The 13,420-nt window shown below is 40.1% G+C and overlaps 1 protein-coding gene across 1 annotated transcript in view; it reads right to left on the bottom strand.

Moving 5' to 3' along the window:
* The window catches only part of FERMT2 (FERM domain containing kindlin 2), a 71,546-nt gene extending 60,005 nt beyond the window's left edge, over window positions 1–11,541 (bottom strand). Inside the window, exons 1-2 of the mRNA XM_060004551.1 lie at window positions 11,382–11,541; window positions 10,812–10,977 (exon numbers count right to left, since the gene is read on the bottom strand). Of these exons, the coding sequence (XP_059860534.1) occupies window positions 10,812–10,968 (157 nt within the window). The 5' untranslated portion in view covers window positions 10,969–10,977; window positions 11,382–11,541. The remainder of the gene's footprint in view (window positions 1–10,811; window positions 10,978–11,381) is intronic.
* Window positions 11,542–13,420: the final 1,879 nt, after the last annotated feature.

Here is a 13,420-nt window from a genome sequence, read left to right as displayed (position 1 = left end):
AGTTCTTTAAGGCATTTATTCCCCAAACTCATAAGGTGAGATATTTAATAGTGAGATATCCCAGAGGTCCATTAGGACCCTCAATAAAATAACACCAGTTACTCTAACAGAACTTACTATGTGCCACTGTGTGCTTTACACATAGGTATTCATTTAATCCTCACAACAACCCTATGAGGTAAGTATACCATTATCTCCATTTTACTTGTAAGGAAACTAAGTCACAGCAATGCTAAATAACTTGACACAAGGTCACAAAGCTTACAGGGAGTGAAGCCAGTATTTAAACCCAAGGCAGTGTGGCTTCGGGGAATATATTCAGAGTTCAGAACCATTAAACAAAACTTCCAACAGCAAGAAAATAAGAAGAGGTTTCTGGTTAAGTACTACATAAATACAATGAAAATGAATTAGCCTACTTCAATCCACAGTTCAAATTTATGTTTTAGGTTTACATAGTATTTGAAGGACAACTGAGGATAACATTTTTTTGAGCTCTTAATATAGGCAGTCTACTTATTACCAGGGATTCTGTTAATACTTTTAACACCATACTCAGTTGGTTAACTGAGTAACTCCAAGAAACAGGGAAGTAAACTAAGGTTAAGGTTAAATGAGACTAATAATCAGGAGAGGTTAAAATAACATGCCAAGGTCATATATAACTCGAAGTGGCATGTCTTAGACTTAAGTTCTTAAACACTAACGAAGTTCACCTTTTAAAGAAGGCACTTGCCTAAACAAGAACATTAAATTTATTGGAAATACCCTCCATTTAAGCATAGTTTATCTATAATTTTGTACATATTGAAGCATAAAATCTACTGCTTCTAAAACATGTTATACTTTTTAAAAATATTACCCATAGTGATGCAAGTTAGCATAATAAAGTTAAAATGCATTCCTAATATGGTAGAGGATAAATCAGTACTATTTGGCTTACCTTTATAAATGATACTTTCTCAATCTTTTATAAAATATTATTTCTCTAGCTCAGTAAAAGGGAACATTTTACACAGCTACATTTCATCATCAACATAGCTACACTGACAAAGGCTATTCTAAAACACTTCATATATATTAACTAACTGAATCCTTATACTAATCCTAGGATAAAGATACTATTATTATTCCCATTTTACAGATGAGCAAGCAGAGGCACAGACAGGTAGGTCACAGAGCTGCACAGCTAGAATATGGTAAAGTCAGGACTGTGACACAGTCAGGAGGCCCTCCCACAGTCTGTGGTCCACAACAAGGGCATTCTATCACAGCAACAGATTTCATCAACACCTTGCATAAAACCTTAAAATGATACAGCAGTTGTTTGCTTTCTTCAAGTTATTTTTAATTTCAAAGGTTATGAAATTCAGGAGCTGCATTAAGGAACAATAAGCCTGGAGGCACTTATCCAACAGACATCTTCATCTACAATAAATAATGCTGGCACTTGATTGGTGTTTTATTCATAACCTTGAGCGTTCCATTAAGAAAAGATATCAAAACCATCAACACACTGATGCTTTAACATCACAATTGTTCTTTAAAATACTTAATGTAGTTTTTAGTTACAGCATAATATAAGATAGGTAAATATCTCAGAAAAGATTCACTACCGATTCCAAAGCAAATGTCACCTCCTCTGGGCCAAAGGTTATCGGCTCCATAACCTTGAAAACTGTATAAGGGTTGCCCAAGGATACACTGAAAATGGATGGTCCTTATACAACTAAATAGTAGATAATCGAGTCTGAAAACTGAATCGTGAAAGGAAAGGAAACTGAAATGTAAACTCCACATTTCAATGATTTATTGCTTATCTTCTTCTCTTAACACTGATTCACTTAGAAGCAAAATTATTGAAACTGAGAGAAAATATCAGAAAATAAATTTTCAAGACATTTTACCACGTAACTCTGAGTCACTATGAATAAATAGTGTAGTATTCTCAATGAAGGAAGGTAGACCAGGATTCGAATAATGACCCTTTATACACAACAGTACTGTTTTAGCTTATCTTCTAGTTTAGAAAGAGATCATATTTGAAAAATTTTCAAAGAATTCTAATAACATTACAAAGGTAAGGGAACAAACATAAATGAAGGCGTATTCTGTGTTTATCTATATTGTACAAATAAGGAAACTGAGATCCTTAACGTGAAAACCCTGACTTAAAAAATTTTTTAAATCACACAGCTATTAAGTGGGATGGTCAGGATTGGAATCCAGACTTAATTCTTTCTATAACATTAAACCCTGAAACGTTTATTATTCAATGATGCTTTACTATAGATCTATTTTTATGACTAAAGTTCTAAAAAATCTAACTTTTCTAGTAGATCGATGGTAAATCAGTTTTCATTGGACTATTATTTTACACCTCAGATTCTACCAAATTAAAGTTGTAATTACATTATTTTAAATTGATATGATGCAATTATTTCCTTTCTAATACATTATCACTACTTTACCTCACATATTCCTCCTTATTAACATACAAATAGACAGAAGCTATACAACTTCCAGGACAAAATCTTTGAGACCTTGCCTAGGCCAATTTCCTTGCATGAGACAATTTTTTAAAAGTTCAATCCAGAGAAGAAAAATCTTGATAAAATGGACTTCCTCTAAATTTTGCTCTTTGAAAGATACGGTTAAGAAAATAAAAAGACAAGCCATAGACTGGGAGGAAATACTGCAAAACACATATCTGATAAAGTACTTGTATCTAGAATAAAGAACTCTTAAAACTCAGTAAGAAAACAAACACCACAATTTAAAAAAATAGGCAAAAGATATGAAGACTGTTCACTAAGATATACAGATGACATATAAGCATGTGAAAAGCTTCCCATCGTTAGTCATTAGGGAAATGTGAATTAAAATCATAATGAGATACCACTACATACTTTATTAGACTGACTAAACAAAAATAAAAACAAAAACACCTGACAATACCAAGTGCTAAGGGAGGACTGAGAGCAACTGGAACTCTCAAAAAAATTTTTTTCAATTCTTATACCATGCTGATAGGCATGCAAAATGATGTGGTCACTTTGGAAAAACTGGGCAGTTTCCTAAAAAATTTAAGCATGGGGGATGGTGGGGGTGGGGGTGGTGGGATGAACTGGGAGATTGGGATTGACATGTATACGCTAACATGCATAAAATAGATAACTAATGAGAACCTGCTGCATAAAAAATAAAATAAAATAAAATTCAAAAAATAAATTTAAGCATATACTTAGGATACTACCCACCAATCCCTCTCCTTGGTAGTTATCCAAGAGAAATGAAAATACACATTCATGGAAATGTTTACAACAGCCCAATTCATAATCTCCCCAAACTGGAAACAACACTGGTAGACTGGAAACACTGGAAACAAGTGGTAGATGGATAAACTGTGGCACACATCCATACAATGAACTACAACTCAACAACAACAACAAAAAACTACTGATACACACAAATTTAAAATGTATTATGCTAAAAATATTTTTTAAATAAAATAAAATGTATTATACTAAGCAAAAGAAACCACCCTCAAAGCTACGTGGTTCCATTCATATGACATTCTAGAAAAGGCATTCAGTGGTTTTTAGAAGCTGGGGTTGAGGGGATGGGCTGATTATAAAGGAACACAAAGACATTTTTTGTAGTGTTGGGAAAGTTCTATATCTTGATTGTGATTGTTTTACATGACTGCATGGGTTTGTCAAAACTCAGCACATTATACTAAAAAGTATGAATTTTACTATACATAAATTATACCTCGTAAGCTTGACATTAAGAAAAAATTAACAAGCAAAAAACGCAATAATTATGCAAAAATTTGTTACAAATGAATTATACTGGATATGAATTTGTAACCACAAACCCAAGTGTAGAATGTCACATCTCATTTAAAAAATTATTTTATAATATTCTTTTAGAATATTTGTTTACCTCACACTGGGCATATACCATTTTGTAATGTACAGTGGCATCAGCATTATTAATTTTTATTTCAGTAATATAATTATTTAAATAAAAATACTGAATATGGGGCTTCCCTGGTGGCGCAGTGGTTGAGAGTCTGCCTGCTGATGCAGGGGACATGGGTTTGTGCCCCGGTCCAGGAAGATACCACATGCCGCGGAGCAGCTGGGCCCATGAGCCATGGCCACTGAGCCTGCGCGTCCACAGCCTGTGCTCCGCAACGGGAGAAGCCACAACAGTGAGAGGCCCGCGTACCGCAAAAAAAAAAAAAAACTGACTATGTTAGCTTTTTTCTTAAACCACTTTCATTAGTTTCTAAATGGGCTTAATGTTTTCATATGCCAAGACACAATTTTGTATCATTCCTTTGTTATAAGTGAATAAAAAACATACTACTGAGGCCTTCGTGGTTATAAATTTTTCAAATCTCTGGAATACCATCGTCCACTTGTTGGTCCATTCCATTTCAGAAATATCATGCAAACAGTAGTTAAATAGCTCTTTGCTACATTACAGGGGCAGGTGTGTTTGGAAGTGAGCGAAAGAGCGGAATGATAGCTATTTTCCTTGTTGTTTAGGGGGTGAGAGCACAAAGCAGTCCCAAACTAGGCTCCTTCTGAGGAGTACAGTTCTCCACGATTAAAGCTAGAACCTATTAAACAGTCTAGATTATATCTTAACTCCTTTCAAAAGGAGTCCCTCCCTGATCCCCATCCCCAGTTCAGGGTATTCAGGGACTTTCAATGCCACTCTCATTTGTATAGCACAAAGAGTCCATGTAATGCATTTTCACATGTAGTATCTCTTTTCCCACCAAGACCTGTAAGAAAGTTTTCTTAAATTTGCATTTTACAGATGTCAAAACCCACTCAGCAGACTGGATTAGCTGTCCAGTGATCACACAAACCAATACGTGGCAGAGCCAGAATATTGTTTATTATTCTATGGATGCATTAACATTTACTACAGTCTAAAGACAACCAACACTATGGGAAATCTATACCCAATGATGTCTAAAACTATTATCTATACCTTATCCGATAGAAAGCTAAGAAGAAAACTGAACTTTAAAGATTAAAGTGTATGAAAAAGAACCTATAAACATATCATTCTAGGGCTTCCCTGGTGGCGTAGTGGTTGAGAGTCCGCCTGGCTTTGCAGGGGATGCGGGTTCGTGCCCCGGTCCGGGAAGATCCCACATGCCGCGGAGCGGCTGGGCCCGTGAGCCATGGCCGCTGAGCCTGCACGTCTGGAGCCTGTGCGCCACAACAGGAGAGGTCACAACAGTGAAAGGCCCGCGTACCGGAAAAAAAAAAAAAGCTAAGGAACTGTTCCATAGGGTGGCTATGAAGTCTGAAAACAGGTACAATTGCTTTACACGTATCTTAATGTAATATTAATAGGCCACATATTACATATTCTCCTATGGTTCCAAACTTGGTAGCCATTGTGTATATTAAAAGAAACTAAGTAAAGAGGTCAATTTAGTGATAGTTAAATGTAGAATGAAATCCTGGATGGAAAAGACAAAGGCCAATACTGGAACAACTGGCAAATCTGAAATACGGATACATGTCAGACAATTAGTATTGAACATGTTAGACATGTTAGTACTGAATCAATGTTACATTTCCTGAATTTGATAACTGTAATGTAATACCTAAGAGAAGTCCTTGTTCTTAGGTGATACATATTTTAAGTACTTAGGGATGAAGGGTTATGATGTGTGCAAATACCTCAAATGGTTCCCAAAAAATGTGTATGTGTTTACGTGTACAGAGAAATCAAATGACAAAATGTTAACTGATGGTCTAGATGAAGATTATAGTGTTCACAGTTATTATTCTTGAACTTATAAGTTTGAAATTTCAAAAAATAATTAGTTGAAGGTAAAAAGCAAAACTTTAAATTTTCTTTCAATTTTCTTCAATAGCTAACAGACGTTTCCGACAAGATCTTTTCTAAGAAACTGAATAAAAAAGATATATCCTTCCTAGTGCCTCTATAAATAAGTTAACTCTAGTTGGAATCAAACAGTATTTGTTGATCTTTTAAAAACTGTGTATAAAACACGGGAGCAAACCACACATAATGTATCCAAGGAATAGCTTATACTTTATTAGGTGCTATGAGAATTTCAGTAAAATTTACAAACTGCCCTTTATTTTAAGGAGCTTAAGATGTGCTGAGAAACATAAAATTCAATGTCCAGCTCCTGTGGATCATTAACAGTACTCTAAACACTTATAAGACAGTACATATTTAACTAAAATTTTCCTCACTCTAATATATATGATTTCACCATTAGGTGTTTCTCCCACCCCACTCCAAAAGATTTTCAAATTTATTTTTATCTTAATATATTTCACTACAAATGCAGTGAGGCTGCATCATGTAGACATTTTACTTCCATGAACTCAACCATAAGCTCTCAGGGGGAAAAACTGAGGATTTCAACAGCACAGCACCATTCCACGAAATAAGCATACCTTCCCCAAGGAGCACTAAGCAGGAGTATAAGGGAGCTGTCCAGTAACATATGTGTCTCTCCCTGTGTGCATCTTGCCAAGCTCTGATCCTAGTATTCAAAGCATTTTTGTGTAACAAAGCCCCTAATGCAAGCCAATTGCTTCATCTGGGGCTCAACTAAAGAAATTTATCTTTGGAGTTTCTGAAGGAAAAACTAGCTATTTTGCACTCCTGTGAAATGAATGTATGGAAACCATACTTCATGATGACTTTAAGGGATTTTTAAGGTCATCTGAACCAAAATCTTTTTTTTTGGGGGGGGGCGGTCATCACGTGTGCTAAATTCACAGTTTAACTCAATCCTAACATGCAACTCCAACGCAAATGTACTCTATTTCATTATTATAGCAAGAACATGACACACTTTAAAGCAAGGATGACTTCTTTCCAAAGGCTACATCCAGAAACATATTCCTCAAATTTTCTAAGTCAACTCCATATATTTTTTTAGGTGCTCCTGAGTTTGCCAATTTACATTTTTTCCTCTGGATTATCATTTAATCTGATTTAACCCAACTTCTACATTCTTCCTACCCATAGAATCAGAGTTAGAAGAAACTTAGAAATCACACAGCCTATTCCTCCCTCCAACCTCATAGAGCTGTTGGCTGGAGATTTCCATTCACTAAGTTCCATGTTATAATAAATTCCTTACTCTCTAACTACCATAAATTTTTCTAGAAAATTAAAGATCTAATTGTACACAATTCTAAAAAGACAATTTTTATAAAGTGATACTAAAATGCAGTGAAACAAAGCATCTCTCTGGCATCTTGAATCCTCAACACGTACTAACCTCTGAATCCTATGGAGTAGAACAGTTTTAATAATTCTCAATGATCTCCAGAGGAACGTCAGGGAATCCCATAAACCTGGGCCTCTTCCTTATAACATTTGTTTTTGAATACAATTATTTTATAATTTTATCCTCTGATGTCTTATTTTTATAATCCTTAACCCTGATGTCTTATATTTTAACTCTTTTCTTAAAAAAGAAAAAAACTAGGGACTTCCCTGGAGATCCAGTGGTTAAGATGCCGTGCTTCCACTGTAGGGGGCTCAGGTTCCATCCCTGGTCAGGGAACTAGATCCCACATCCCGCCTGGTGCGGCCCCCCCCCAAAAAAAACAACTATAAGCTTTCAAAACTTTTTAACAAAAAGTACAATAAATTTTAAAAATTCTATTTAAAGCTTCTAATCTGGATTTTAAAAAAAATAAAGTGAAGTAACTTTTCGTTTTCAGAATGAGGTCGAAATTATTTGTCTAGTAGCAACCTAAAGTCATAGATGCAAAAAGTTTCTGTGACATCAGGATATAATTCCCTAAAGCCCACCTTTTCATGGTACACACTCTTTATTTTCTTGTAAAAGGTTAGTGCAGAATGACAAATGTGTTGTGTACTAAAATTTAAAAGGGATCGTTCAGATCTTTGAATGAAAGTCATAAATCTAAGAATCATGGTTGAATGACCTTAGCTGAAGAAGCACACAAGTTCTTTATAAAATTCTAACTAAATACAAAGATGTTGTCGACATTCTAAGGAACCATTACTTACTTTTACAGCTTGCTTAATTAAAGTGCCTAAGTCTGGGATGAACACTGTACCTTCAAAATAAGGCTGACCTTCAAGGGCCAAACCTTAGTGTTGTATCATAACCCTTTTCTTGATCACAGACCTCTTTGTGAATCTAATGAAAGCTAAAAAGCCTCTTCCCAGAAAATTTCACATGTGCACATACACACAAAATTTTAACACAATGTTGAGGGAAGGAGTCATCATGGACTCTATCCATCCCAGAGAAATAATTGCTATCGCTGATTATATGGAAGACAGCCTTAAAACATAATGCTTTGGTATTCATACACACTGTGATGAGAATAAGAAGGGTATCAAACACGCATCCGGAGTTTGAAAACGTAGGTGAAGGCTGTTCTGCGGCACCGTAAGTGTTCTGAGACCAGAGCACCCTGGTCTGCTAACTGTCCATCCCTGCTCTGCAATCCCCTCCAACATGACACCCTGTCTCATCCCTACCATGACCTCCACCTCTTATCTACACTCGGCAAGCTGCTCTGATCTACTTCGTTGACAAGTAACCATCCAGTCTGCCCTTTAATACCTTCAGTAACACAACTTAGGGCTTCAGAAGGCAGGCCATTCCAGTTTTAGGCAACTCTGAAGCATTATAAAGTTCTTTTCTAACCTGATTAGACTGGTTTGTAAATTTTAAATGCTGTCCTGAATTTCTCCTCTATTTATTTGCCAATAGGTAACAAAATAGCTTGCCATCCAAAGTATCTAATCCTAAAACCAGGGGCAAAAAATCATTTAGCCTTACTTTTTCCCAAACAGGAGAGTCAGAATTAAGCTGAAAAACACTTTCTATTTGAAAGTCAAAACCTAAGAGGATCAGTATTGGCTCAGTTCAAGAAAGATGTAAGGCTTTCACGTACACAACATCTCCTACCTTGTTGGGCTTCTTTTCACTGCATAAAATATTTAAAATGCATCAACATTAAAAGATTAAATTATAATCACTGCAAATTAACATCAGTTCTGTCTAAAAATAGTTTCTTCTCTGTATTTCTATTTATGCCTGTGATTCTGTAATAAACAGCTCTAATCAATGCAATATAAATATAGAAGTCATTATTTATTCATTAGATAAAGCCTGGCTTTCAAGAACTACAAGTTATCTCAGTCACCTTCAACAGGTCCTTTTTCACAATAAGGAATATCTCTTATTGAAACCGGAGTATTAATAAGGTCCATTTATCATATATAAAGCAATATCTGAAGAAAATGCTTGCTTCCTTTGAAAACAAAGGAAATACAAACAATTATATTTGAAATTTTCTTCCTAAAACGTAACCCCTCACTAGTGCTGAACAAAAAAGGTTCAGAAATATTCTGCACAGTGATTGATTAATCAGATAAGAACAATGCTAACGAACAGTTAAGTGGATAAACACACAGCAAAATCTCATTTTCAAAGGGCCACGGGGGGGGGGGGGGGGGGGGGGGCCTCTGTCCTGGGTTTTGTCTCAGAGAACCAAACAATGCACAGTCCTAAGGAGGAGGCTACCCTGCAAGGAGCTTCTTTATGGTCCTTCAATAATTAAACTTCCTGCAGGAACCCAAAGAAGACCCATCTAAATGAATGCTGTCTTACACTGCAAATTACACTGGAGCACTATTTTGGTAAGTTTATGTGGTAGGTATACACTAATCCCTTGGTAAGAAATACATTTCCTGATAAATAACCACTTCTCTACTTTTCCAGAATGGCCAGAAGAAGGAATGCTGTGTTTTAAAGACACACACACACAAAGCCTAAAAAGATAATGCCATGCATTTCCACTTTTCAGAACCTGTATTACAAACAAATGGCACATTAAAGCTCAGGAACAGTCCTTCAAGCATTTCTCTTGTAATAAAAGCATCTATTGAATCATTTTAGTTGATTCTTCCAGCTGAAAATGGTTTCATCCATCACAAATGTGTACTGAAAAATTTTCTTACACTTCACATTGTTGGATACTCTATTATTTAAGACTGAGTCAGTTTTAAATCAATCAACATTTTAAAATCAATATATTTGTACCTAAGCAAATATGTCAATCTCAAGTTCAATAATGTCTGCTTTTTAATACAAAATTCTTTCACCAGCTTGTTATTCGTATAAAATCGAACGCGGGAAATAACTTAAAGCACGGACTACTATAGGTAGTCAAACACTGCCCTACCCCTTATAAGAGTGGATGACTGCAACATTTTGACATACTCCATCACGTAGTAGTACAGCTACAAGACCTTCACATCAGCGCCAGAAGTTGAACAATTTCCAGTAGAATTTATTCTTAAATAGATTTTGCATCATCCTCAATACCAAACGTCACCAACGACCAGGTACACTGAAGATAAGTAATTGATAACCACAAACCCTGTAATATAACCCTCTCAACATTCACTTGCGCACTCTTTCATTTCTTTTAATGTGAAATCGCTAAGTGTAAAAAATTAAGGAATCTTCTCCGTTTACTACGCAGTTGAGCGTATTAATCGGGAGGCTGGAATCACCAAATTATGAAAATTTCAGAGTAACAATACAAAACAAGATTCAAAGGGAAAAAGGTCTATTTGCTTAAATACTGAGAGAGCTTACATTTTTTAAAAGTATTTGCGGGATGCCAAGCAAGATTTCCAAAATCCACCCGTCCTCCCGCCTTAAGTCACCCCCCCAACCCCGCGCCCAGCCTGGGTAGTCGTTACTTTGACGCGGCCGGGATGCTACTCACCGAGTTTTTCCACCAACTTGAGCATCACCCCTCCAATGTGCACCTCCCCGGTCACTCTTAGGGTGACATCGCGGTTCAGGTCCGTCACATGAACGCTCAATTCCCACGTCCCATCCGCATAGCAGCCATCTGGCATCCTTATCCCGTCTAGAGCCATGGCTCCTTCCTGCAAGCACGGAGGAAATGGCTCTCGTCAGCGTCACTCCCCCAAAGGCAGGCAAATCCCACTGAACTCGCAGAGTCGGCCGCGAGGTGAGAGAAGGTGGAGAACGCGAGGGTTTCCGCATGAACCCAAGTTCGGGAGAGACGCGGCGAGACCAGCTGCAGGCAGGATCCTGCGCCCCTTCCCAGCGGCTGCCCCGCGCTCCCGCCCCGCGGCGGCCCTCGGCGGACACGGCGCCGCCCGCCCCGCGCGGCCCCAGCCTAGCGGCCCTCGCCTAGCGGACCGCGGCGGGCTTCACCTGCCCGCCTGCTGGCCGCACCCAGGCTCGGGAGACGCCGCCTGCGGGCTCCACAGTCCTCCTCCCCGCCCACGCTACCCCTCGGTCCCCTCCGGGCCCGGCCCCTCACCGCGCGCTTCTCGCGCTCCCGGCCCGGGGCTCCCGCGGCAACAGGCGCGGGGCGAAGGCTCGCCCGGCGGCGGCGGCGGCGGCTGTGGCTGCGGGTACCCTCCTCTGCGGGCGAAACGCTGCGTCCCGGCCGGAGCGACTAATGGAGTCCGGTCGTCGCGGCCCCTCGCCTCTCCCTCCGCGCTCCACCCCTCTCTCCCCGCCCCCTCAGTCCGAGTCCGGCTCCCTCCCCCTCGCCCCGCTAAGGCGCACGCAGCGGGTCTAGCCGCCTCGCCCCTCCCCCCGCGTCCCCTGCGGCCGCACTCGGGGCCGAGGCCGCGCCGACTCCCGGGCTGGGGGCGGGGCGGCGCGCGGCGGGGGAGCGAGCAGTGCGGGGGAGGCGGGGGCGCCCTCGGCGGCAGTAATCTCTGCCCCGCCGTGCCGCTGCCCTTTTATGGAAATGAAGGACCCGGCGTAGGGATTGAATCCAACATCCGGGCTCTCGGCGGCGGGACCTGAGGAGGGGGAGCCACGGGAGCGCAGCTGCCTCGCACCGGGGCGCTGCTGGGCGCCGGGCGCTGCGTTCCGCGATCGCTTCTCTGGCTCAGCGAGGGCCCGCGACGGTGGGTGTCGGCGCCTCCAGCCGGCGGAGGGGGCTCGTCCGTGAGAAACGGCCACAGGAAATTCCCAGGGCAATGTCGTTTGCAGGGAACAAAGTCCCCCGCCCCCTTCCCGTGCCTGGAGTGAGCCCAAAAGTCTCAGGGCGGTGAGAGGGGCCGCACTCTGGGAGCTGGAGACAGAAGGTTGGGGACGTAAAAACTTTAAAAAGTAAATGCCCAGGCCAGCTCCGTGAACCTCCAACAAAAGAATGAGAAAACCCGGAGGGAGGTGAACCACAAAAATTGCTTTGCAAGCAATGTCCGGCACAATCAGCAACTCCTACTGGACTCCCAAGAGTTTGCTTGCGCTCTTAACCCATTCGGAAGCTCCAACCAGAAGTGAGTCATTTAGGTCTTACGATGCGCTTGTTAGAGGGAAAAAAAATCAGGGCAGTGAGTTTTACTCGGAAACTGTTTTTTCCAGCCTTTTCAACTCTTTGTACGTATTTGTGTATTTTTATGTGCAATTTAGCACTAACAGCCTACTAAGGCATTTAGATGGATATACATCCTCAACCGCACCCTGAGCCACACCTTGAAGGAATTTTAATAGCTCTGGACCGGTGCCAGCAGGTACGGGAAGAACTAAAGAATGTTACCTGTGGAGACTGACCAGTGATGGAGAACGGTCCTCCAGCTTCCCACTTTACTTCCACTTCCCCCTTTTACTGGCGTACTCTGTGGAGAGGGCTCCGGTCAGAAACAGCTAGCCGGGGAAATTGCCTCGCTGGCAAATGCATGGCTCGACGAATTTAGGTCAGGAAGATGCAGATAAGATATCCCAGATCCCACAAAAGACCCCAGTTTTAAAAGTCTCAAAGTCTTCTTGAACTGTGTCAAAAAGACGGACCTCACCACCACCCCCCCCCCACCCCGCAAATAACCCTGTGTTCAGCAACACAATTGGGAAACGAGGTTAGAGGCCTCAAGTAAGGGGTGGGACCCATAAAGGAGTGAAAGAAAAGCAGCGAAATTTAGTCAGATGCCAGAGGTTTGGCACCAAAAATAGGGAAAACCACTACAGTATTTTCAGCTAGTCATCATGGAGAAATTGATGCCTCGAGTCTGCAGTCTCTCCACTCTCCAATCATTTCTACTCATGAAGGGTCTAAATAGTGCACTTGGAAGCAGTATGAACTTCCTGAGAGGAGGGAATGTTTTTGTAAATTATGGTGTTGGAAATATATAGGAAAATGTTTTTAATAAAATAGAGAATAGCTTGTTATGGTAAAAAAAAAACTGTACAGAACTGTACATGCAGCTGTAAAATAACAAGCGTATCTAGTCCTAAATATTTAGAGAAAAAATACTGAAAGGAAATACACCAAAATGTTAAGAAGCTCTCTGGGTGTTGAGATCAGGAGATTTTTTTTTTTTTTTCCCCTCTATTCTTTATTTTCCG

This window comes from Delphinus delphis, chromosome 2 (assembly GCF_949987515.2).
Source record: "Delphinus delphis chromosome 2, mDelDel1.2, whole genome shotgun sequence".
In the NCBI taxonomy this organism is placed as follows: Eukaryota; Metazoa; Chordata; class Mammalia; order Artiodactyla; family Delphinidae; genus Delphinus; species Delphinus delphis.
This window is presented reverse-complemented; position numbering and strand designations above follow the sequence as displayed.